The 23,034-nt window shown below is 52.3% G+C and overlaps 7 protein-coding genes across 7 annotated transcripts; 3 read left to right on the forward strand and 4 right to left on the reverse strand.

The window, feature by feature from the left end:
- Positions 1-295: 295 nt before the first annotated feature.
- On the reverse strand, positions 296-2,075 carry ACET3X_006259 (uncharacterized protein; the record flags this gene model as incomplete). The annotated part of the gene is made up of 2 exons (XM_069452451.1): positions 296-1,264; positions 1,440-2,075. 2 exons carry the CDS (start codon positions 2,073-2,075, stop codon positions 380-382), a joined length of 1,521 nt encoding a protein of 506 aa, XP_069306619.1. The 3' UTR covers positions 296-379.
- Positions 2,076-2,416: 341 nt separating this feature from the next.
- On the forward strand, positions 2,417-4,357 carry ACET3X_006260 (uncharacterized protein; the record flags this gene model as incomplete). The annotated part of the gene is made up of 2 exons (XM_069452452.1): positions 2,417-4,102; positions 4,157-4,357. 2 exons carry the CDS (start codon positions 2,417-2,419, stop codon positions 4,355-4,357), a joined length of 1,887 nt encoding a protein of 628 aa, XP_069306620.1.
- Positions 4,358-4,414: 57 nt separating this feature from the next.
- Positions 4,415-5,969, reverse strand: ACET3X_006261 (uncharacterized protein; the record flags this gene model as incomplete). The annotated part of the gene is made up of 3 exons (XM_069452453.1): positions 4,415-5,398; positions 5,451-5,819; positions 5,868-5,969. The coding sequence occupies 3 exons, from the start codon at positions 5,967-5,969 to the stop codon at positions 4,415-4,417; spliced, it is 1,455 nt and encodes a 484-aa protein (XP_069306621.1).
- Positions 5,970-9,440: 3,471 nt separating this feature from the next.
- On the reverse strand, positions 9,441-11,436 carry ACET3X_006262 (uncharacterized protein; the record flags this gene model as incomplete). Its single annotated transcript, XM_069452454.1, has 6 exons — positions 9,441-10,057; positions 10,108-10,368; positions 10,419-10,747; positions 10,807-11,090; positions 11,138-11,237; positions 11,288-11,436. The coding sequence occupies 6 exons, from the start codon at positions 11,434-11,436 to the stop codon at positions 9,441-9,443; spliced, it is 1,740 nt and encodes a 579-aa protein (XP_069306622.1).
- Positions 11,437-12,094: 658 nt separating this feature from the next.
- On the forward strand, positions 12,095-13,470 carry ACET3X_006263 (uncharacterized protein; the record flags this gene model as incomplete). The annotated part of the gene is made up of 2 exons (XM_069452455.1): positions 12,095-12,225; positions 12,288-13,470. The coding sequence occupies 2 exons, from the start codon at positions 12,095-12,097 to the stop codon at positions 13,468-13,470; spliced, it is 1,314 nt and encodes a 437-aa protein (XP_069306623.1).
- Positions 13,471-17,876: 4,406 nt separating this feature from the next.
- ACET3X_006264 (uncharacterized protein) lies at positions 17,877-19,172 on the reverse strand (the record flags this gene model as incomplete). The annotated part of the gene is made up of 6 exons (XM_069452456.1): positions 17,877-17,917; positions 17,971-18,111; positions 18,160-18,631; positions 18,681-18,861; positions 18,912-18,994; positions 19,047-19,172. 6 exons carry the CDS (start codon positions 19,170-19,172, stop codon positions 17,877-17,879), a joined length of 1,044 nt encoding a protein of 347 aa, XP_069306624.1.
- A 2,044-nt stretch (positions 19,173-21,216) lies between these two features.
- On the forward strand, positions 21,217-22,850 carry ACET3X_006265 (uncharacterized protein; the record flags this gene model as incomplete). Its single annotated transcript, XM_069452457.1, has 2 exons — positions 21,217-22,539; positions 22,602-22,850. 2 exons carry the CDS (start codon positions 21,217-21,219, stop codon positions 22,848-22,850), a joined length of 1,572 nt encoding a protein of 523 aa, XP_069306625.1.
- Positions 22,851-23,034: the final 184 nt, after the last annotated feature.

The raw sequence follows: 23,034 nt of genomic DNA on the forward strand, positions 1-23,034 counted from the left end.
GCCCTGGTCGTCAGTTGTCGCGTGATTTCACTAGTTCACTCACAGATGTGTGAATCGTGGCTTGTTGTCCCTCGGTCTGTTGTATTAAACTTTCATACAGCGTCATAGCTCCGGTAGTCGACGACGTTGCTCAAAAGGAAGGTGCGAGGCTGAAAGTCAAACGAACGTGAAGCCCGTGCGTTTGTGAATGTGCGGTTGGATCGCTTTGTCGTAACGTATCAGAAGATCACTACGGTGAAGGTGAAAGTTGTTTTCGTCGCACCATCACACACCTGTACTCACAAGACAACCCCCCACTGCGCCACTGCATACCGATTGCATTGCCTTCTAGCTGCACACCTCTATCCTAGATGTACAAAGAAACTCCATTTGGCTCACCTCATCCATCTCCCCACCCGAACTTTGCAATCCCACCATTCCAACAAGACCAAAGATCAACCGCACCATCCGAATCACATCGATCAATGAACTTGAGCGACCGTATCGGATCATGTGTCGTCGCCTTGCCATACTTGGGGTCGTTGTCAGCCTTGATTTCCCTGACTGTCTTGCCCGTCCAAATATTGCTAATCCTAATCGCTGTCCCCGTGGATTGATCTTGGGCTGCTGCTAGAAGCCCCAGTCGGGGATGTACGTCGATATCCAGATCCAGCTCATCCCGGTTCGCATGTGCAAAGGTCAAGACAGGCTGGGACCAATTCTTGAAAGCCTTGTGGTTGAGCTTACGACGCTTGTGTCCATCGCGGTGGGTAGGGTATAGCGACCTGAAATATTCCTCGTTGTAGTGATGGTTCTCGTAGTTGAACGTCTTTCGTGATGAGTTTCGCGATAAGCGGGGTGCGCGGATGTCGTAGAGGAAAAGAGTGTCCTGGAGTCCAGAGCAGACCAACCTGGTCTCATCGTCGGCGCGCCTGAGCTTTGAAACGGGTGACGGATGGGTGAGAACGTGGCTCGAGCCACCTGATCTTGTGTCGTATAGTCGGATGGTTCCGTTACGACAGCCAAGCGCGACGGTAGTGTATGATATCCATTCCAAGGCTAGCACATCTGAATCAAGTGATTTTACGGCAGTTTGCGAGTCCCATGCTCCTGCTTGAGAGCGGGCAAAGAGTAGCATGGAACTCGAAGCTGCAACTGCGAGATGTTCCGACCAGGTCGCTGCGACATTATTTGCAAGACCTGGTGAAGGCGTGAAGGTTGATGGTCTGGCTGCAGCACCCCATATCGTTGAGCAGTCTTTTGGTGTAAACTTCTGACCGACGTACTGTGATTCTAAAGTTAGCAAGGGACTAAATTCTGGTTTTTCACAAGCTCGATGCAAAACCAAAACCTACCCTGGACGGCACATTATTGAAGAGGTCAGATTTCTATGACTAGAAGTCCAGAGGAGCCCTTCAGTGTAGGCTTTAGTGTTACACGTAGACGAGTGAGCGACTTACCGGATCATCGCGCCCTGGATCGCTGAGCCACAGTTCCGGAGGCCGATCCGAGCCATATGTGGTCACTGCAAGCGCCCCAGTCTGCGGAAGGAAGGACAATGAAGAGACTGTAGATGTTGTCCGCGTTACCTCTGCCCAAGCATCGGGCGAGTAGGTCGCTTTTGGCGACGGCGTACGGAGACTCCCCCGTGCATGATAGAAGTCGGCTTGCTGCATGCACACGCTGTTTGACTTCCGAACTGCATAGATTGTATCCTTGTTCGGATCTCTCTCAAAGAATCGTATGCTTTGAGAATGGCGGCCATCCAGCACCTCTTGTGCATCACTCTCGATACCCGCTGCGCATGCATCCGGCCAAGAACCATGAAGATAGCGCGATGTTCGTCCAAGACCTATTTCCCTGTCCAGGTTGGTCTGTGCAAAAGTATTGGGATTGCGCCTAACGACGCGCTCCTTGCGTATCTTGTTTGAGCGTGCAATCGCAACATTTTGGATGCGTTCTTTGCGCTCGGTTTTCTTGATATTCTCCGATGAGTATTTGAGATTGGAGCCCTGTGACGCAGTCTGGTTCTGGATCCTGAAATATTTCTTCTTTTCTGCGTCCCAGAAATATCCTGGTATTGCTTGGCCGTTCATGTTGGAGGTGCAAGGTGAAAAGACAGAAATGTCGACGCGCCTGATTAGCGCAGTAGCGCACAAGAGGACACGGCGAGTCAGGTACCGTGTTTTCGCGGCTGACTATCGATAAGCAACTCCTCCGAGGCATGACGCCACCGCTCCATAGCGTTCACATCACTCTGATCTGCGCCTCCATGCGCCCGTATTTGCCGCCGTCCTCCCCTCATCGCCCCTCCCTCTCTCCTACACCACAGTATACCCTTTAGCAGCTGATGCTTCGAATCTCACCTGCGCTGCAGCCCACTCGCAAAGCATTATCAGCGACGAAATACATTTGCAGGAATCCATTCCACACCTTCATGCGCCTCAACCAAGTTATGGCCCACCTCGACAACTCACAGACGGCGAACAACTCGTCCGACAAGTTACAGACGCTGCGCTCTCTTCCCAAGTCGAATGTCTTCACATCCAATCTCCCCGCCGATGACGCGTTTCCCAGACCGAAAGACTCACACGATGCGCCACGGCAGATGCTTGGACCGCGCATGGTCAAGGGAGCGCTATACACATACGTTCGACCCGATCCACAAGGCGAGTCCGAGCTACTAGCTGTCAGCCAGCGGGCGCTCCAAGACATTGGCCTGAAGCCAGAGGAGGCCGAGACTGAAGAGTTCAAGGAAGTCGTTGCCGGCAAGAAGATCCTGACATGGGACGAATCGAATCCAGAGGCAGGCATATACCCTTGGGCGCAATGCTACGGAGGCTACCAATTCGGGCAATGGGCAGGCCAACTCGGCGACGGTCGTGCCATCTCCCTGTTTGAATCCACAAACCCCGCAACAGGCACACGCTACGAGATTCAATTGAAAGGCGCTGGACGAACACCGTACTCGCGCTTCGCCGACGGCCGAGCAGTCCTCCGCTCTTCCATCCGCGAGTTTGTCGTCTCGGAATACCTCAATGCTATCAAGATTCCAAGTACGCGAGCGCTGGCGCTCACCCTGAACAACGGAAGCAAAGTGATGCGCGAACGAACCGAGCCAGGCGCCATCGTTACTCGCTTCGCGCAAAGTTGGATCCGCTTCGGCACATTCGACTTGCAGCGCATCCGTGGCGACCGAAAGACACTCCGCATACTCGCAGACTATACAGCCGAGCACGTCTACGGCGGCTGGGACAAGCTCCCGTCTAAGCTTCCCGCTGGCGATGCAAAGGACGTGCACAACCAGACATCTGAGGGGGTGGCGAAAGACACTGTCGAGGGCGAGGGTGCAGGAGAGGAGAACCGCTATGTCCGTCTCTATCGCGCAATCGTCCGCCGCAACGCAGAGACTGTCGCAAAATGGCAAGCATACGGCTTCATGAACGGCGTACTAAACACAGACAATACTTCCATCCTCGGGCTAAGCATCGATTTCGGCCCTTTTGCCTTTTTGGATACTTTCGATCCGACGTACACGCCCAACCACGACGATCACATGCTGCGGTACAGCTACCGCAACCAACCCACAATCATCTGGTGGAACCTTGTTCGTCTGGGCGAAGCATTCGGCGAGCTCATGGGTGCGGGCAGTAAAGTCGACGAGGCGCAGTTTGTGGAGAAGGGAGTCACAGAAGAAGCAGCAGATGGGATTGTCAAGTGTGCCGAGTCTGCCATTGACCGCGCAGGCGAAGAGTACAAGGCTGTGTTTCTGGCAGAGTATAAACGGCTCATGACGCTGCGTCTTGGACTCAAGACGCAAAAGGATAGCGACTTTGAGGAGTTGATGTCGGAGTTGCTGGACTCGCTGGAGATGTTTGAGTTGGACTTTCATCATGCGTTCCGCAGGTTAGGTGCTGTTAAGTTGTCCGAGATTGAGACTGAGGATCAGAGGAAAGATGTTGCGGGACGCTTTTCCAAGAAGGACGGGGCCCCGAGGCAGGAAAGCGAGGGGCGTCAGCGTTTGGGCAAGTGGCTAGAGAAGTGGGCTGCGAGGGTCAAGGAGGACTGGGGTGAGGGTAAGGATGACGAGAGGAAAGCGGCCATGGATGCGGTGAATCCCAATGTGAGTATCCACTTTACTTGTTCACAGAGACATGCGATGCTGACATCCAAACAGTTCATCCCCCGCTCGTGGATCCTGGACGAACTCATCGAGCGTGTAGAGAAGCAGGGCGAGCGTGAGATTCTACCCCAGATTATGAAACTCGCTTTGAACCCCTTCCAAGAAACTTGGGAGTGGAATGCAGATGAGGAGGAGAGGTTCTGTGGCGATGTGCCGAAGCACAAGGGCATGATGCAGTGTAGCTGTAGTTCTTAGGTGGCCTCCAATACGCACCTGGGAAGGTGATGTAAAGGGTGTTGGATAATCCAAATCCTAGTCTACACCACCAACGAGATATTCGCCCACTTCCAAGTTGACACTCCTACCCAGTGCGCGTGCATATTCCCATCCAAAGTTCACGCGCCAGCGACCTCCTCCTTCTAGTGCATCGTTGCTTCCTGCTCCTGCTCTGACCAGTAATCTCATACTAGTCAGCGTCGCAATCTGTGTGTACAGATCCGCCACCTGTGGTACCGTTCCGTCAAGCAATGCTCGGAAGATTGCCAGCAGCCTGTCCAAGGTAAACGGACTGGGCGTCAGCAAATGTCGACTGATCTTCCGATGCTTGGCTCCCGTCCGCTTTCCCGTGACGCTGAAAGAAGCAGCGCTCGGTGCGCGTCGCTTGTTCTTCCGCTTGTCGGTATGCTTCATGAAGTATGTTACGTCTGTGCGCGAGGGATTGTAGGACGCGAGGTAAGCAGCGATGAGGATGTGTGTCGTAAAGTACGGAAGGCTGTGGGCTGTCATGTTCGCTGGCTTCTTCTTGCTGGGTGTGGCTGGTATGACGCCAGCCGATGCCGCGTCCTTTGTGGGTTCGGCCGTATCCGCGATGATTCGATCCAGAACCGAGTCTTCGAGCTGGAAGAGATGCCGTCTGTTGACCATCAAGCGCGAGAAGTCGCGTGTACCGAACTGGCCCGATACTACCGGTTCGACAAACGGGCGCCAGAGTCGCATTGCGCAGCTCTTGAAGCTTATGAGGTCTCGGCCGGTGTGCTTTGCAAGTGAGTCGTAGACTGCTTGTAGGAAACGGCCCCATAACCAGGCGTCATCTTCGGCGGCGAGATCGGGTGTGTAGTCTGGGAATTGTTCTAGGGAGGGGGGTTGCAAGAATATCTTCGGCGGGTGGGCGCCGAGAATGGTGAGGAGTTCGCTGCGTGTGTAGGATGGAAAGTGTAGGAAGGTTGCCGATGAAGAGTGGAGTACGGAGGGGGTGAGCGGGAGCGTTGTTGTGAGGATGAGGGAGAGGTTTGGTATCTGCTTATAAAGTTAGTGTCACGCGTTCCATCTCATCCGTGTTGGGCCGTACCATCTCTCCCAGTCTTGCTAGCGCAGCAATCAATGTGCCACCCCCTTCTCTCAACTTGTCCACCGCGTCTAGCACCAGCACAAACTTGTCCCGGCCCTCCAACACCTTCTCCATATTGACGCATAGCGCGCTGAGGTTCTCGGTACGCGCATACGGTCGCCTGTCAATCTTCTCATCGTTGAACACGTCGAGCGCATCCAGACTCGCTGTGACAATGCGCTCCAAGAGATGCCGTGTGGTGATGCATTCGCGAACGTTGATGACGGTATGTTGTATGCGGGAGAGGTGGAAGAAGGAGCGCAGAACCGAAGATTTGCCCGTCGCTGTAAGACCGTGGATGTTCAGAAAGGGTGGTGAGGGAAGATGCGCCTGGGTTGCTGTTAGGGGATTGTGTATGAAGCCTGAGGGCTTACATACGCTATAGAGGGCAGCTAGATGTCGTATTTGCTGATCGCGACATGAATATTCAGCTGTCAGTTGCGCAACAATTTCTTCAGGTAACATTGTCGTTGTCGCCATGTTGTTTTGCATGTTGGCAGCACCGTTCATGTCTCGAGGGTCGAGGGTGTCGCGCTAGCTTGGCGCCAAACGCGGGTGCACGTGCACTGCCGCCCATGACTTCCACCCTCAGACCTCTCACCAACATTCGTCATCACATTGCATCCAATGTAACCCACAGGAGTACAGCGTCGTACTATATTCGATGAATTCCACATGTTGAAATCAACAAGTGACAGCAGAAAGGAGTCGACGTCGCCACCTGACCGTCATGTGCGACCGTGACTGTGTTCGCTGCCTGCACCTGCAGAGTGGCACAGCCTCGTCACCTTTGGCTGATTGGGGTTCAGATGAACCCCGCGTTCCGTGCGATTTCACTGAGAACATCACACAAATCCGTAAGCGCGCACATGGAGACGACCGCCAGTATCATAGCAGTGGTCCAGCTATGCGAAAAAGTGATCAAATACATCATTGCTGTTTCCGGAGCCAAGGACGAGAAAGCACGCCTCCGGTCCAAGATTAGAGGCTGCAGTAGCCTGTTACTGCAGTTGCAAGACGAAGCAGCCGACTCCGAAGAAGTCGAAGAATGGTCTAAAACCCTGAAGATACTCTCTACTCCGCTGGCCCGCCTCCACGAAGCATTGAGCCTGACAGCCGTGGCATTGTCCTCTCGGGATGGCGTCGGCGAGAAATTGCGATGGCCGTTCAAAGAGAGAGACGTGGGCAGATTAGTAGAGGCGATTGATGGCGAGATGGCAATGGTTTCGCTGGCTCTACATGGAAATACCACGCAACTTCTTATCGAAATCAACGCTCGTTCAAAGCGCAACGAAGATGAGCTCAGGGAACTAAAGGCCGTCTTGGAACTGGACATGGAAACGACTGTTTCTACACTGCAAAATCTTAGCGGAGAATTGCAGACAATTCAGATTACCCAGAACGGCGTTAAGGGAAGAGTCGACAGTCTGCATGAGCGTCATGACACGAAAGAAGCCGCGGAAAAGCGTCAAAACATACTAGATTGGTTGACACCTGTCGATCATGCCTCACAACAGCGAGATGCTATTAGTCGACGGCAAGCTGGCACCGGCGGATGGCTTTTGCAGTCACAAGCCTACCAAGACTGGCTCAGCACCAGCGATCGCACCCTATTTTGTCCGGGTATCCCGGGTGCAGGCAAGACGGTGTCGGCCTCCATCATCAACGCCGATTTGTGGGAGCGGTATTGCAGCGACGCCACTGTCGGCTTAGCTCATCTGTTTTGCAACTACAGACGCCAGGACGAGCAGACGTCAGACGCCCTACTTTCAGGTCTGTTGCGACAGCTCCTAGAACCACAAGCGTCGTTGCCAAAACATGTGGTGGAATTATACGAAGGACGAAAGAATTTCTCGAGTAGGACAGAGAATATGGCCAGGGCTCTACAACAAGTGGCAGCAAGCTACTCCAGGGTTTTCATCGTCATAGATGCTCTTGACGAATGCTCTGCGTCGCATGGTTGTCGTACAGCGTTGCTATCGAAAGTCCAAGACCTCCAAAAGACATGTGGTATCAACCTACTGGCCACCTCACGCTTCATACCTGAAATTACGGAGAAGTTCAAGGCAGCTTCCATGCTAGAGATCCAAGCAGACAGCAGCGATGTGCGGAAGTACCTCTCCGAGAACATATCTCGTCTGCCAGGATTTGCGCGCAATAATGCAGAACTGCAAGAAGAAATCATCTCGAAAGTTGTGGAAGCCGTTCGCGGAATGTACGTTCATTTGCTTTGGTTCCACACCCTACTGATTAAGCCCCAGGTTTCTCTTGGCAAAGCTACATCTTGATTCTCTAATTGGGAAAAGATCACCAAAGGCAGTTCGTCTCGCCTTAGATCGGCTTGCCACTGGTTCCGACGCTTATGATTCTGCATACGACACTGCAATGGAAAGGATCAAAGGCCAACTTCCTGAACAGACGGGGTTAGCAAAGCAAGCTCTAGCTTTCCTTACTTGCGCCCAAAGATCATTCTCGACTCTGGAACTTCAAATGGCGATGGGCGTTGAGGTCGGAGAGCTCGAACTGGATCCTGATAATTACCCGGATATCGACGACACCATAGCTTCATGTCTTGGTTTAGTTACTGTAGATGAGGATAGTAACATCATTCGACTTGTTCACTACACGACGCAAGAGTACCTCGAGCGTACACTTGACCACTGGTTCCCGGAAGCAGAAGCCATGATAACAGACGTTTGTCTATCATACTTGTGTTTGAATTGCTACGCGGACCCCGCTCACTTGGATCCTACAGATGATAGTGCCTGGTACGTCTACGCTGCGATGAACTGGGCCCGCCATGCTCGCCGAGCTCCGTCAAGTTTGGAGCGAGTGGTCGACTTCCTTACACAAAGAATTCCTCTTATGAAGGCTTCTCTTTATGCGGGTTGTTGGCATCACGATCGAAAACGCACGTATCTACGTTTTGGCAATAACAAGGAGCCATGGACCACTGGACTTCACATTGCAGCTCTATTGGGTCTTGAGGAAGCTACTGTCGTACTGCTCCAGCGAGGATCTGATACGAGCCAAACTGATGCATATGGCCGGGCGCCCCTGCACGTTGCCGCGGAGGCAGGGAACAAAGCCATCGTTGAGCTGTTGCTCACACATGGTTCTTCCATAGATACGCGCATCGACGACTGTGACAGAGGGGACACCGCCCTGCATGTTGCCTCGGGGAGGGGTTACGCCGATCTTGTCAAAATTCTTCTAAACAATGGAGCAGCAATCGATTCACAAAACCTCGCCCGAGAAACGCCGTTAAGCAGGGCTGCCATGAGGGGGCGGACTGAGGCTGCCAGGGTCTTACTCGAGGCGAAAGCTGATACGAGGTCTCCTGACTCGCGGTATATCCATACAAACACACTACTAAGCAGAGCAGTCACGTCGTCGAAACCTGATTTAGTTCAGCTTCTCGTGGCAGCTGGCGTCGATGTCGATGAACGCGATGCGCGGCTAGGTACGACAGCCTTGTGTTATGCGGCATTATATCCTGTTGATATCGACTGTATTCGGACGTTGCTTGAAGCCGGCGCTGATCCCAATCTCTATCCTCACAGTTATTCGAATCGTTCTCCCCTCATGATGGCGTGTTCTCAACATGAAGAAGACTCCATCTCCAAAGTCAAGATGTTGCTCGATGCTGGGGCGAATATTGATTATGTCAACTCGGAAGGAATGACAGCATACGAGTTCGCTAAACGGAAGAACAGTCCCGATGTCGCTGAATATCTCCTCGACTGTGGAGCCAATCCAGAATTAGGTTTGAATGGCCGGTCTGACTCACCCTACTGTCACTGAGATATGCTTGCATCGTACAAAAGGAGAAGATTCCTCTCCCTTGCAACAGCATGCGGACTTCAACTCGGATGGTGGAACGTAGGAATCATTTCGACGTTGTTGAAGACGTCCTCCATTGTAACAACACTATATATATGCAAATCAAAGCTATGCTTTACCGAGACCTTTTCCCTCGTCCTCGCTCTCATGCTCGACAGTCGCCTCCACATGCTCAGTCATCAAATGCTTGATGCCCTTCATGGACAGCACTGCAATCGTCGCAAGCGCCACGAAGGGCACTACACTCCAATAACCCAGTCTATAAGCACGCGCATACGACCAATGGCTTGCATCCCAGGCAGCCTTGATAATGTCTTCATTCATGCCAGGCACACCAGCGCCTCTGAACCTAGTCACTGAGCTCCCCTTCATGCCTTTCAAAAGCGCGGGCACCGAAGACTCGGGCAGGCCAGCTGCAATGGCAGCAGAACCAACATCTCCGGCGAGATGCGAAGCAATACGGGAATTTACGATAGCGTAGATGACGGCGGTACCGAAGGCGCCACCAATGGCTCGTGCGGAGAAGGCGAGGCCCGTGGCTGTTGACAGGAAGGCGTGGGGTGCTGTGAATTGGATGCAAGCGACGAGGAGTGTGAGTGGGCCAGAGCAACCAATGCCTGTCAAGGCCGTGAAGATGATTTGCTCGGTTCCCCAGCTTGGTTTGATGAAGGAGAAACAAACGGTTGCGATGAACATGATGGCGAATGTTACGGCGATCGGTGTTTCTGGATTTGATGTCAGTTGTTGCACGAAAAAAGAGAATGATTCTACTTACTTAGATCTTTGAACCTGGTTGCGTACCACGTTACTCCCAGCGAGGTGAAGATTGACGCGATCTTGTAGGACAACTGTCGGATAGCGATATCCCATGCGTTGTCTTCGAATCCGACGTTGAGAATGAGCTGTGGTGTAACTGAATTAATGGCGGAGTAGTAGATCCAGCCTTCAATCGCGAAAGCAAAAGTCGACAGCCAGAAGTTCGGCCCGGTGGAGAAGAATACATGCGCGACGATGCCGTCAGACCGACCCTTCCATTCTGACTTGTGTTAGCTTCCAGCTACAGTTCAGTTCATGGGAGAGTTGTACCATAGAGACAAAATGCGATGAACAGAACAATTCCTACAGTGAGGTTGGCGCAGACGTGTGGATTACTCCACGGGTAGGCGCCGCCTGCCCAGTTGAGTGCCAAAAGCATCAAAGTAGCAGCAGCAACGAGCAGAAGGGAGCCTACGGGATCGCAGGCCCAGATCCACTCTTTGGGCCTCATCCGGGGATAATCGGTGCGTTTCTTGGGCCAATAGAATGCAAATAGACCAATGGATGTGATGCCGTGTAGTCCGACCTGGATCCAGAAGATGTAGCGCCAGCCCGAAGCACTGAGGTCGGTGACAGCGCCGGCTGCTAAACTTCCGACACTGCGAATGTGTCAGTATCTTGCACTGCATCCTCTGCTGTTCTGCGAACTAGAACTTACGTGCCACCCAGAACTCCAGCCACACCTGCTAATCCATTCGCCAAAGGCCGGTACTTCAGTGGTAAAATCTCGGAAGGAATAGACTGAACGATGGAGATGGTTGCAAGAGTCGTTCCGATGAGGATGCCGCCGCCAATCAACATTGACATGCTCGTAGCTTTGGCGCAGACGATAGCACCAACACAGGCAATGAGAGGAGGTATCGTGGCGAACAGCTTGCGATCCAGGACATCGGACAAGCGTCCGACGGGAGGAGACAGGACTGATTGCATGAGGAGCGGGCCCTGATCCTATTAGCTATCATGGCAATCTTGAGCTTTGGTGGCCGTACCTGGATGATCCAGCTTGCAAGAGCAGGCTGCCCAAGCTCACGGATGATGAAAGACAGAACGGATCCTGCAGCCACTACGACGAAGACTTGCGACATGACGCTAGGTAGCAGGTTAGTCGAGTTCACGAATTGTAGCTCTATTGAACGTACGCGAAACAACAGCAAAAGACGACCATCCATGACCGCCAGGAGAGATTGACATGGTGGATATCATCGTTGGCTTCCTGGTCGATGGGGACGATGTTAACATCGCGAGCGTGCGCGGTCTCGATATGGGTGGTTCCCGTCTTGCTGTCCATGACTGTTCACGCTAGATGAAAAGATATGGAGAGAGAAGACAAGAGGACAAGGTCTATATCTAACATGAGCCGGTCTATACTACAGTGGGGCACCACGCAGCAGATGATTGGCCTGGGCATCCTGTCAGGGAGCTGAGTGGTAGCGACGTCGTTGTGCAACGCCCTACATATCGGCAGATCAAGATGCTGGGGGACGAGCGACTCTCGAGGTGCGTTTGGATGAAGTTTACCGAATGGTCGGGATGTGTGCATGCGGGGCCCCAGGTTGGGTGATGATTGGCGGTCCTTCGCTGTAATATGATGCGGGGAGGTGCGCCTATGGCTGGGCCGTCGCCTGCATCACCCCGAGATCGACTCCTTCTCTTTTCCCCACAGCATCACGGTTGAGTCTTCCATTGCGACATGTTGTCGCTGCTCGATGGGTGTTGGGCGAGGAGCTGGTGAGGGTGAAAGAGGAAGGGGAGGTCGGAGATAAGCAGGGCCGCCCCGCTGGACCCTGAGCGTTTTGTTGTGCACGTCTTTTGCGCGCTCATCATCGTAACCCTCGACCTCTCCAACATCCCAGCACTCGACTCACTACCGAACCTCTTAGCCCATATCCGACGCATAGTAGACACATTTCGGCGCTCTTAGACTAACCCACGCACCAGGCTATGCTATGAGCAGCCCACCTCCCCTCGCAGGGCGTCTCGTCCCCCTCAGAACAAAAGACGAGGTGCGCGCCAGCCTGGAGACTCACAGCGTCTATGTCGTCGAGGTGCCGGCCAAATTTGCCAATGTTATCAAGGAGTGAGCCACTCACTCCTGGTGCACTCGCTTGATCTCTGCTAACCTTTGGAACCCCCCTCCAGTGCCGTGCAAGCAGCCCTGCCAGACTTCAAGACATCGGAAATCTCCCATCTACGCCGGGTAGTCCAGTTCAAATATCTGCCGCCGCATCTGCAGAAACAGTTCTACCCGCCCGCGAGGCTCCCCAGAGGTGACGAAGATGATCCTGCCACTGCATTATTATCTTCCCCTGCTACACCTGCACCCTCTGCTTCCCTTTCTGCTGCGTCCTCGTTGTCGTCCTCGGCCGCTGATGACAGTGAGGCTGCTCATGTTGTGACTATTACTAAAGATTTTGATTTAGTTCGCTATTTCCTTTTGTGTCCGACGCGCTATATGTCGCACGCCAACCTCGCGGCTCTCATACGCACCTGTCCGCCTTTCGACGGCAAGACTGCGCAGCCCCGTATCCTCTATGTGACAGTCCCGTCACTTGCACCAATATCCGCTGAGCAGGCCGCCGAGTGGAGCGACAAGTACTGGCCCATCGCGTACAAGAACACCAACCCTTACGGTCCCCATCCGAGTCTCGTACAGCGTAACCAGGAGGAGATACAACCCGAGGCCGGCAGCTGGCTGGCCCTGGCACGAGCGGCCGGCGAGCAGATATCAGAACAGTGCCTTGGCGAGAAGATTGGCGTCGTCGTCGTTGACCGCACCAAGAGCACCCCAGAGATCATCGCCGTCGCAGGCGACTGCCGCTGGAGATCATTTAACGGCACTGCAGAACCGCCCACCGGAACAGGCAATGTCATGGCCCACGCTGTCCACCGTGCCATCGCCATGGTAGCGAAGAAGAGACTCCGCGTTGCTGGAACCGACCCCGCATACCTCGACCGCTCCCTCTTCTGCGACAACCCCCTCACCGGCCTCGAAAAGCTATACTACGAGAAAGACAACATCTCATCGAGCGGCTATCTGTGCGTCGACCTCGACATCTACCTCACCAACGAGCCCTGCGTCATGTGCTCCATGGCCATCCTACACTCGCGCTTCCGCCGCTGCATCTTCGGCAAGCGCATGCCACACACGGGCGGCATGACAGCAGATGGCCCTGGTGATTCCTCGTCAGCGGGCAGCGGACTGAAGAACGGACTATTCTGGCGACCGAGTGAACTCAACTGGAAGTTCCTGGCTTGGGAGTTCAAGGAGGATGGCAAGGCTGCAGAGGCGGATACTGGCTTCAAGGACACACTGCATGCATAGGCATGAGCACCACGGTTTCAACTGCATTGGATACATGGTATACACACGGCGCATTGGATTAAACGCTCGACACAATTACACGGGAGACTATACCAGTATGGTTAGGGATAATATTGGCTCAACATGAGAGCATCTGTACTATAGCCATGAAACACAACCTTCACACTCGACGTTGCTCCCATGGGTTGTGGTGCTGTTGTAACAAACAGGTCCTGTCATCGACCAAGGAATATCGCCCCTCAGTTCCTGGCTCATCCTCTGAACCTACCCCCTGCCACCATCCCCATCCATCTTCCCCACACTTCCCAAAATCTCCAGAAACCGACTCCTCCTCACATTCTTCTGATCACCTTTCCTCAGCCCAAACCCTTGCGTCCCTTGTAACGCAAACAACGTGTACTGTTGCTGTAGCCAGTCCATTCCGCGCAAAGGAGCAGGTTTCCGTTTTATCAGCGGGCAAAAGTGTGGAAGAGAGGGTGAGGTGGCGGATATGTGATAAGGTCGCTGGGCAGGCGGGATTGGGGTGTGTGAACTTGTGGTTTCGGTCTCGATATCCGGCGGCGGTAGGATTTGGGATGTGGTGGTGTGGACGTACTCGTTCTGCGGAGATGGGTTGAGGATTGTTGATTTTGGTGTTGGTAGAGGTGCGAAGGTCAGGTTTCTTGTTGGATGGTATGTGGATAGTGTGGATCCGGGGCGGAGTGAGAGTGGGATGTCATCTTCCGATGGAGAAGAGTGAGTTGCAGAGACATCGGAGGTGGTTGGCGAAGGAAATGGCTGGATTGGCGCGGGAAGGAAAGAGTCTGTTGATGTACGTGATGGTAGCTGGTCGTATGGGGGACCGATGGATCTGGAACTGTTAGATGTCGAGCGGGCGAAACCTTCATTGACCAGGTCATGGGTCGGAGTACGAGATAGTACTGAAGGAAGACGCCCGAGACATTCGAGGACTAAGTCTTGTGTGCTGAGCGTATTGGTAGCTGCTTCACCAAAATTATACATCTTGCTTTGCATTGGTACTGCGAAATCGAAAGAAAATGAAGACGGCAATTGGCTTGTTGATGGTGATGGCGTAGGCGGTAACGGTTTATCAATATCTGCATCGCTATACAACGCTCGAATCGATTGATGAGGACTTCTGAAGCTGCTTGATACGGCCATACGGCCTTGATGCTGCGAATTCGATGTATGCGTGATAGGCAAGGATGGCCTCTTCGACTGTGATGCGCGGCTATGTCTTCGATTTCGACGCTCACCCATGATGGTAGGGTGCTTGGTAGCGACGGTCTTTGGCGATTTTGGCGAGATCTTTGATGACTTCTCAGTTGTGACAGTCGATGTCGTGTTCGTCCTACCCAAGTACTGTGCAGCCATTGCATTCAGCTCTGGATCGTCATCGATACTCCACTTCTTTTCGGCCACCCTAGCATCCCCGGCAGTGTCTTCAACCTCATTGGTCTTTCCAGCTTTGTAACATACGCCGTCCTGGTGTATATGATACTCACAGCCCTTGACATTACTGTATGCGGTCACAATATCCTCCACAGAATTTCTCATCATCCCCAGCATCCGTCTATCGTGCCCAAACATCTTGTCAGTGATGAACCGTCTCAACACGCTCGACGCGTGCTTCTCCAAAATCAGCAATTCGAGCACCTCCTGATCAAAGGCTTGCGCTGGATCGAGGACGGAGGCTAGTGTATCGATGATGTAGTCTTGGAAATGCGGTTGCGAGAACGTTGAGCCGACGATGTGCGCGTAGATAAGGTCGATACAAGAGTTGAGACGCAGCGATCTTTGAGCTGAGCAGCTAACAAAACCGTTGGTGAGCCACTCGATGTAGAGCTTGAAGCCAGCGGGATCGACGTCGCCAAGCTGAATAGGTAGTAATGGTCGATCATCTCGCACGTGTTGTGGAAGGTAGATTCGAAGGTACGGCGAGCGTTCAGCTATGGCGTAATCAACATCGATGTGCTCTGTTGGGCAATGCTCTGAGAGTGTTGTTCGGCCTGCTAACACAAACGTTACTGACTTGAAGAATGAGGCACTCAAGACCATCGCAACTCCTTGCTGAAGTCTCGGTTGGAAAAGACAACAGTACCGGAATGGGAAGCGGCTGCGACATAGTGAGAAAGCCTGAAGCTTGATGACCTAGCTGCAAGCTCACCACCGACTTTGTTGGAAGGATGACTGTGATTGAGCCGTCTCCGTGCTCCGATGATTGACCGCCTCCAGTCATGATTGATGACCACGGTGGATCATGAGCGTGTTCGTGTGATACAGCTAGCGTGACAAGATTTATCGATGACAAACGCTTGCGCCCTTCACGATAATGTTAGTCGATATGATCACTCGTGCTCTTGCACAATTCTCCTCATTACAAAACCCAGCGCACGACTGGAATCCAGAGGATCGATCCCACCAGGCTCAATCAAGCGGTGGATGGCTTCACTACTAAGATTGGAAAACCTCATTGTCGAAAAATGTCATCATCGGACAAGCGCGAGATACAGAAACGGCTCGAGCGTGCTAGCATGCCTCCACATATACCCACGAGTTTCCCCGGAGTCAGCCCGGAAGGATATCTGGTTTCCGAAAACGCACGATCTTTGCCTTCTCCCAGCAGAGTTCTGGTTTCTAGCCCAAGAAGGCAGAAGAATAAGAAGGCAGAACGAATTTTCGATGGAAGTGAGCATACCGAGGTACCAAACCAGAAGCCCCGCCGTAGAGCAGAAATCGAAAGGCAAATAAGGCAAGATCCTTACCACGCACTTCTCGAAGGTGGAGAGTTGCCCAGAGACTTTGATGTCATTGATGGAGCTGAGACGGACGTGCAAAGACACGAGCAGTCACCGGCCCCCAGGGAAGAGTCACCCAACACGCAACAGTCAGGGCCCGCAGCACCAGCACCTGTCGCAGAGAGGCTTGCAGAGAGGCCCAGGCCACCCATGGTAAGTGTGCTATGCGGCCGACAGGATGCAAAGTCATGCTACTTGACGCGACGTTTGGTTCGTATGCCAGCAAACGACGGAGATGACTTGGCGTCATTACTCAAAGAACAAAACATCGACCCAGATGCTGCGGAACTACATCGGTTGTGGCGACACACTGGTATTATTCCGACACGTTATCGCGATATCAACTTCGATCCGAACGGCATGAATCCACAGCATACGTGGATCGCATGCTGGCCGCTGATAAACGCGGCGATACATGGGTACATGCTAGAGGATTTCGAGTTCGTCGACCGGGTAATGGATCTCCTTGAAGAGAAGATTGTCAAGGATGTGCGTCCAGACGTCGATACGATTTTGCATGTTTTTGGCGAGAAGCGACAGCTCATGCCAACAATGCTGCAGCGTTTCCTGGTCGATCGCTGGGTCGACAACAGTACCAGAGGCTTTGAGGACGTCGATCCGTATATATTGCCGGAGCTGTTCGTCTGCACCGCACTCGATACAGCTACGCGACGCCTTTCGCATGTCGCACAACCTCCGCCACTGTCGCGTTGTCAATACCATGCGCATTCGAAGTCAGCAGAGTGCTACAAGAACAGAAATATGCAAGCGGAGGCTATAAGACAAGAGCGCTACAAATATCGTCGTGAGAAGGCAACTCGAGAGGCTGAAAAAGCTGCCGCAGATTCTATCGAGTACGGCATTAGGACAGTCGACTGGGAGGCGCGAAGAGCAGAGGCGCATCGAGCGCTTCACGACCAGGTCGATGAATACTTGCTTGCTACTAGCAGCTGGACGAAAATCCCGGACCAAGAAGTAAGAGGGAATGCATCGGGAAACCTTGAGCTGACTGATGATGCTCCTGCAGCAGGAAAGGGGAAGGGTCCAGAGAGCCGCCTCAAGTTTGGGTCTTCGTCTCCGTCCATGTTCGCGACGGCACAACCTGGTGGCGCTGTGAATGAGGTGAAGATTGCCCCACCGACGCGCGAACCACCGCCGCCGCCACCAACAAACATGCTTGTCGATCGCCACGACGACGATATCGGTCGCATTCAGAGCTTCGAAAAATTGCCTACACAAAGAAAGGTTGCGATGCACGTGCCGTTGGACAGCGACGCACTGCCAGTCGCAGAGAGCATGGAAAGTCCTACCTTAGACGCGCCAGCTCTTCCGCCAGGGTCCGACGCGTGTGCACGGGCCGCTCCAGGGGAAACATCGCACCCAAAGAAGCGGGTGACATGTCCGGGGTCGTTTCCAGAATCTAGGTCTGGGAGCTTGAAGGAAAACATTCCAGCGTGATGGTGTTTACAAACAGCTTATGGTTAGATCTTTGTCAACCAGAGGAAGTGTCGCTGTCATGCAAGAAAGCCTGATATGTGAACTCAGCTGTCTGATCGTTCTCGATATTTACAATAGGTCAAAGACGGTTTCTAGATGCTTGCGAGCCAGTTAAAAGATCGCCGTGCCATTTACATGTGAGCCAACTCCTCCTGTGACATCGTTAGTGGACGAGAAAGTCTCGTGACTCGTGTAGGTAACATACCAGGGCAGTTAGCTGGCGCAGATGTGAAAAAGAAGAACCACCTGTTCTTCTCGCGGCACGTTTGCGCAAGCTTCTCAAGGTCAAGCATCTCGCCGAGTGGCATGCCCCAGAGAGCGAGGATGTACTCATGAAGATAGTATTCTAACCACGTCAGCCAAAATTGTTCAAAGAAGAATTGTGAGAACGTACTCTCGTGTGTAGGCCATGCTTCAAAGGCTGGCGCATCTCCAGCAACCGACGAAAAGTAAGAATCGTGGAGCCAGTCAAGCATCTTCTCTTCCTGGCTAACTCCAGCAAATCGGTGACCGTCTTCGCCGTCTTTACCGCTGCCGTGCTGCAGTGCAGCCTTGGTTCGGTCTTCATCGCTTTTGCTGTCGTACGCTTCCTTCCAACCGCTGCGAATGAAAAGCATGTCTCCAGGCTTGATATCACCACCCTGGGCGGCTGGGCGGATATCTATTCCTTGATCTTGGCCGCATTGATACAGGTCCTGCCACGAGATAGGGTAGTAGTCGAACGGGTCATAATTGATGCCTTTCTTGTGCGCGTATCCGCGGTAGTCAAGTAAAACGCCCCGTCCTGCGACACCGTGCTCGGCCCAGTGGTGAATCGAGCATTTGTGGAGGTCTGCGTTTGGGCCTGTGATATCGCTTCCTTTAGTCTGCGTGGTATTTTAGTAGCTGCTTCAAAAACGCGAACCTTGCACATACGCCGTTATAGAATGAACCGCTAGCCATATGAGCAAAGTGTCGAAATCCGTCCCATTGGGTACCGGACTGGGTGTTCATATGGTACACATCATCATGAACAAGTCCTTCCGCTAGGGTCTTGATCTCATGCTTGAAGGGCTCGCGGCTAAACGAAGGCACATTCGGTACGTTGAGGGGCAAGCTACATCGCGATTAGCCGAAGCGCACGAGATGCATAAGGGCGACACGCACTTTACAGGCACGATCTCGCCACTTCTAATCTCCCTTGCAGCCGCTGCTACACGTGTGGGTGTCAGGAGATTGAGACGACCAAGCTGGCTTTGGTGAGTACATCTCGCGAAAAGCTTAGAGACTGGTCGCACGCACGTAGTCGTTGTCACCCCAAACCCAAGCAGCGTCCGGCGGAGCACCAGGGATTTGCGGTAGCTCTTTTCTGGTCAGAAATTTGGTAGAATCCGGGTCCCAGGGTATGGTAGTCGCGGTCTTGTTCATAGTGAGAAAATCTTTAATCTGCGTCAAGCGCTGACTCGCAGTATTTTTGGAATCTGTCATGTCGATATGGCGCCGATACCTCGCTAGAAACCTTGCTAATGTTTGTACGTGGGTCGCGGAAATTGCGGAAATTGCGGAAATTGCAATCCTTCAAAGGGATCTTTCTCGATGCTTCCCGGCACATCCGCGACGTTCCGGGTTATTATGACGTTGACCCAGCATTCTTGAGAGATGGTCAGGATGCATGTCACCTGGCTATAGAAAAAATAGGGTCGGCCATAACCTAGCTATATTAGGTAATTTTAATCTTAAAAAAGGTCTATGTATATGCTAGTATAGCCTAGTATAGATTATGTAATAGGCTAAATATATTTCTAACGTGTTCTAAACTGTAACGTATAGGACACAGCTTGGCCAGAAGGGCACTAAGGTCCCAACATAATTGCTTCTCTCGTTATCTCCACAGAGGAGGAACTTGCTCTTAACCTACGCTTCGCGCGCAAGAAGACTGGCAAGAATTATTATCATCACTTCCCCCAGTATACTATCAGAATACAGAGCTATCCCCCACTATTCTCTTGTAGTGTGAAGCAAATACTATTGCCTACAACTACCCCTTACATAAACATATTCTTAATACTTTTTTAAGTTCTTTTTTTCTCAATATCTCTATCTAAAATAAAGATTTTTTATATTTTAAGATAGATAATACTAGTATTATCTTTTATATCTTTATTCTTATAAAATATAATAGATATATATAAGAATAAAGATAAATATATCTAAATATGTTCTAAATATGTTTAGAACATGTTAGGCGCAAGTCCTAATAAATTTAGCATGGCCGACCCCATTTTTTCCATGGCCGGGTGACATGCTGCCTCAGAGATGGTGGAGCCGCGTATATGGGGTCAAAGTTCCGATTCCGCTGACTATCGTGAAGCGACTCGTCCCTCCAACTTTTGTATCATCTTCTCGAGCATCGTGCACGTATGACTTCTCCTAAACTCCAGTCATGACCGATCATTCCAAGCCTCCCGTATGCGTGGATAGCGAGGATTTGCGTCACTCGTGTTTCATTTGTGCAGAGCCTGCAGCTCGACAAAGTCGTGTACATTAGCGAAATTCATCTACTCTAATCATTGTGTCAGTCGGATTTGATCGCGTGTGGAAATTGGCAGGTTTCGTGGCGCTAGGGTGTTCATTGTTGGTGGAAGTTTTGGGAAGTGATGACGTACAGCGGTTAATGACTCCAACTGTGGCGTTTGGAGGATCCAACGAGTGCCACCCTGGACACTCTTGGCCAGAAGCTTGTCCTCTGGTCAAGAGAGTCTTGTTCGCTTCGCCGAGTCTTGTTTTCAACGTCAAAGAATGTTGAGCGTAAAGTCGTGGCAATGAAGAGCATCACATCCGCCGATTGATGCGCTCTAGTAGCTTTAGTAGCATCATCTCATGCGCTAGACTCTGAGCTTCTCGGTGTTACGATGAATCCGAGAGAGTGGACAGATCGGCACGCGATGGATCTTGCTGCCATGCAATAGAACAATGCACACATGCTATGGCCATGCGCCTGGCTCTCCTCCATACAACACAACGCGTCAAGGTCAAATGCTACGAGCCTAACTCACTTCAACGATGCACCGATACCACCTCTCGGTCTCCTGGAGCCCGAGCCGTTTGTCCAGGTCACAGCACATTCTTCCCGCGGACGATTGGCGTATCATGCTTACTTCTCCGTGTATTGATTTAGCCGGTCTCTGTCAGGACATCCCCTTAGGCCGCCTCATTGGCTACAGCACTCTCGCATGCTCCGGAGTAAGCACAGCTCGCTAGAAGGCGTAATTCCAGCAATAATCCTTCTAGTGCGAGCAGAGTCGTTGGAGGAAAATTGTCGTCCGCTGCGCCGTTGAACCAAATTCCACTGGCCTCCCTGGCGTCGCGTCAATGGAAGCATATAAACTCTTACCCCAGACTGATTCCCCAGTCTCCACCTCATCCCCGGATCACCTCTTTACCCCATCTTTGTATCGACTGACTTGACAGCATGGCTACAGTCGAGAAGCCGGGCGCTCATAGCGCGGAGCACGTTTCCGATACCTCAATCGATCACGCTGTGGCTTATGAGGAGGGCAAGGAGACAGGCCTAAGCGATGCTCATCTCTGTTCCGACGCAGACAACAAACGCATTCTCCGCAAGACGGACATTTGGATGTTGTCGCTTCTTTGCATGGTTTACTTCTTGCAATCGGCTGACAAGGGAATCATCGGACTGACAGCCGTTTACGGTCTCAGGGAGGACGCGCATCTTGTTGGCAACGACTACTCGAACATTGGCAACATCGGATACTATGCGCAACTCGGTGTCCAACCTTTGGCGGCATGGGTACTCGTCAAGCTTCGATACCGCCAAGTCCTCCCCGTCATCATTACTTGCTGGGGTATCTCAGTCGCCGGTGGCCTCGGTGGTTCCAGGAACTACGCTGGGCTGCTCGCGTCCCGATTCTTCCTCGGTGCATTCGAGGCTGCGGTCATTCCACTGTTCTCGATGATCACCATTGCGTTTTACAGACGTTCAGAGCAACCGTTCCGCGTAGCCTGCTGGTACAGCTGCTATGGTCTTAGCACCTTGATCAGTGCACCCATCGTCTATGGCTTCGGTCGCATCCACTCGTCTTCGCTCTACCGGTATCAGATTGTCTACCTCTTCTTCGGACTTTTAACCATCGTTATCGGACTTATTACTTACTGGTGGGCCCACGACAGTCCTGGCGAGGCTCGATACCTGTCGCCAGAGGATCGCCTTAAAGCCGTCGACCGATTGAAGGCCAACCAACAGGGTATCGTCTCGCACAAGTTCAACTGGAAGCACGTCACTGAGGCTGTTACCGAACCCAAATACTGGCTGTATATGATCATGGTTATCGCTGTCAATGCGGGCGCTTCAGTCTCCTCGGTCTTCGGTTCCATCATCCTCCAGAACCTGGCCGGGTTCAGTGCCGATGAAGCCGTTCTACTGAACATGCCTTTTGGGGTGCTTCAGTTTGTTTCCATTCTTGCTGCGTCGTATCTGGCGTACCGGTTCAAGCGCAAATCCCCCTTCTTGCTCGGTCTTGTTACCATCGTCATCGTCGGTGTCGCTTTGATGGTGGCGCTTCCGAAAACCCCCTCCAACAAGGGTGGTCTACTTGCAGGCTACTACCTGATCGCCTTCGTATATGCAATCAATCCCCTGCTCATCTCCTGGATGGGTGCCAACTGTGCCGGACAGACCAAGAAGGCCATCTACTACACGTCCTTCAACGCTGGCAACTCCATAGGCAACATCATCACCCCTTATATCTTCGATGCGAAGTTTAAGCCACAATACGTAAGTAACTCCTTATCTTTTAGCCCATATTGGAGCTCATCGCTGACCGTGCGTCTTTCTAGGTCAATGCCCTCAAAGGTATCTTGGCAATCTGGTGCATTCTTTGGGGTGTCGTCATCGCTCAGATTTTCCTGATCACCTGGATGCAGAAGAAGAAATGCGATCAGCGTGAAGCAGCCGGTCTTCCTAGGAATCCTGTCGACTATTCGATGAGCGGTCATTTCCACGAGGCTGGCGCGGAGGTTCATGGCGAGAACGGTCTGCAAGACATGACGGACAAGGAGAACATCTACTTCCAGTACTTGCTGTAGCTTGATGTATATGATGGCCATGTTCACTTCTCTTGTTAATAGAAGACATCAATCTCACTGTTGAAATCAATTGAAATGGCCCCAACGGACCGTATGTGACAGCTTCTTAGGCCAGTGCTTCCGACCATTCTGTTTTGGCGATGCCTCTCAAAGTTTTGCTTGTAGGTAGACCTCTCCATTATGG

This window comes from Alternaria dauci, chromosome 5 (genome assembly GCF_042100115.1).
Source record: "Alternaria dauci strain A2016 chromosome 5, whole genome shotgun sequence".
Classification (NCBI taxonomy): domain Eukaryota; kingdom Fungi; phylum Ascomycota; class Dothideomycetes; order Pleosporales; family Pleosporaceae; genus Alternaria; species Alternaria dauci.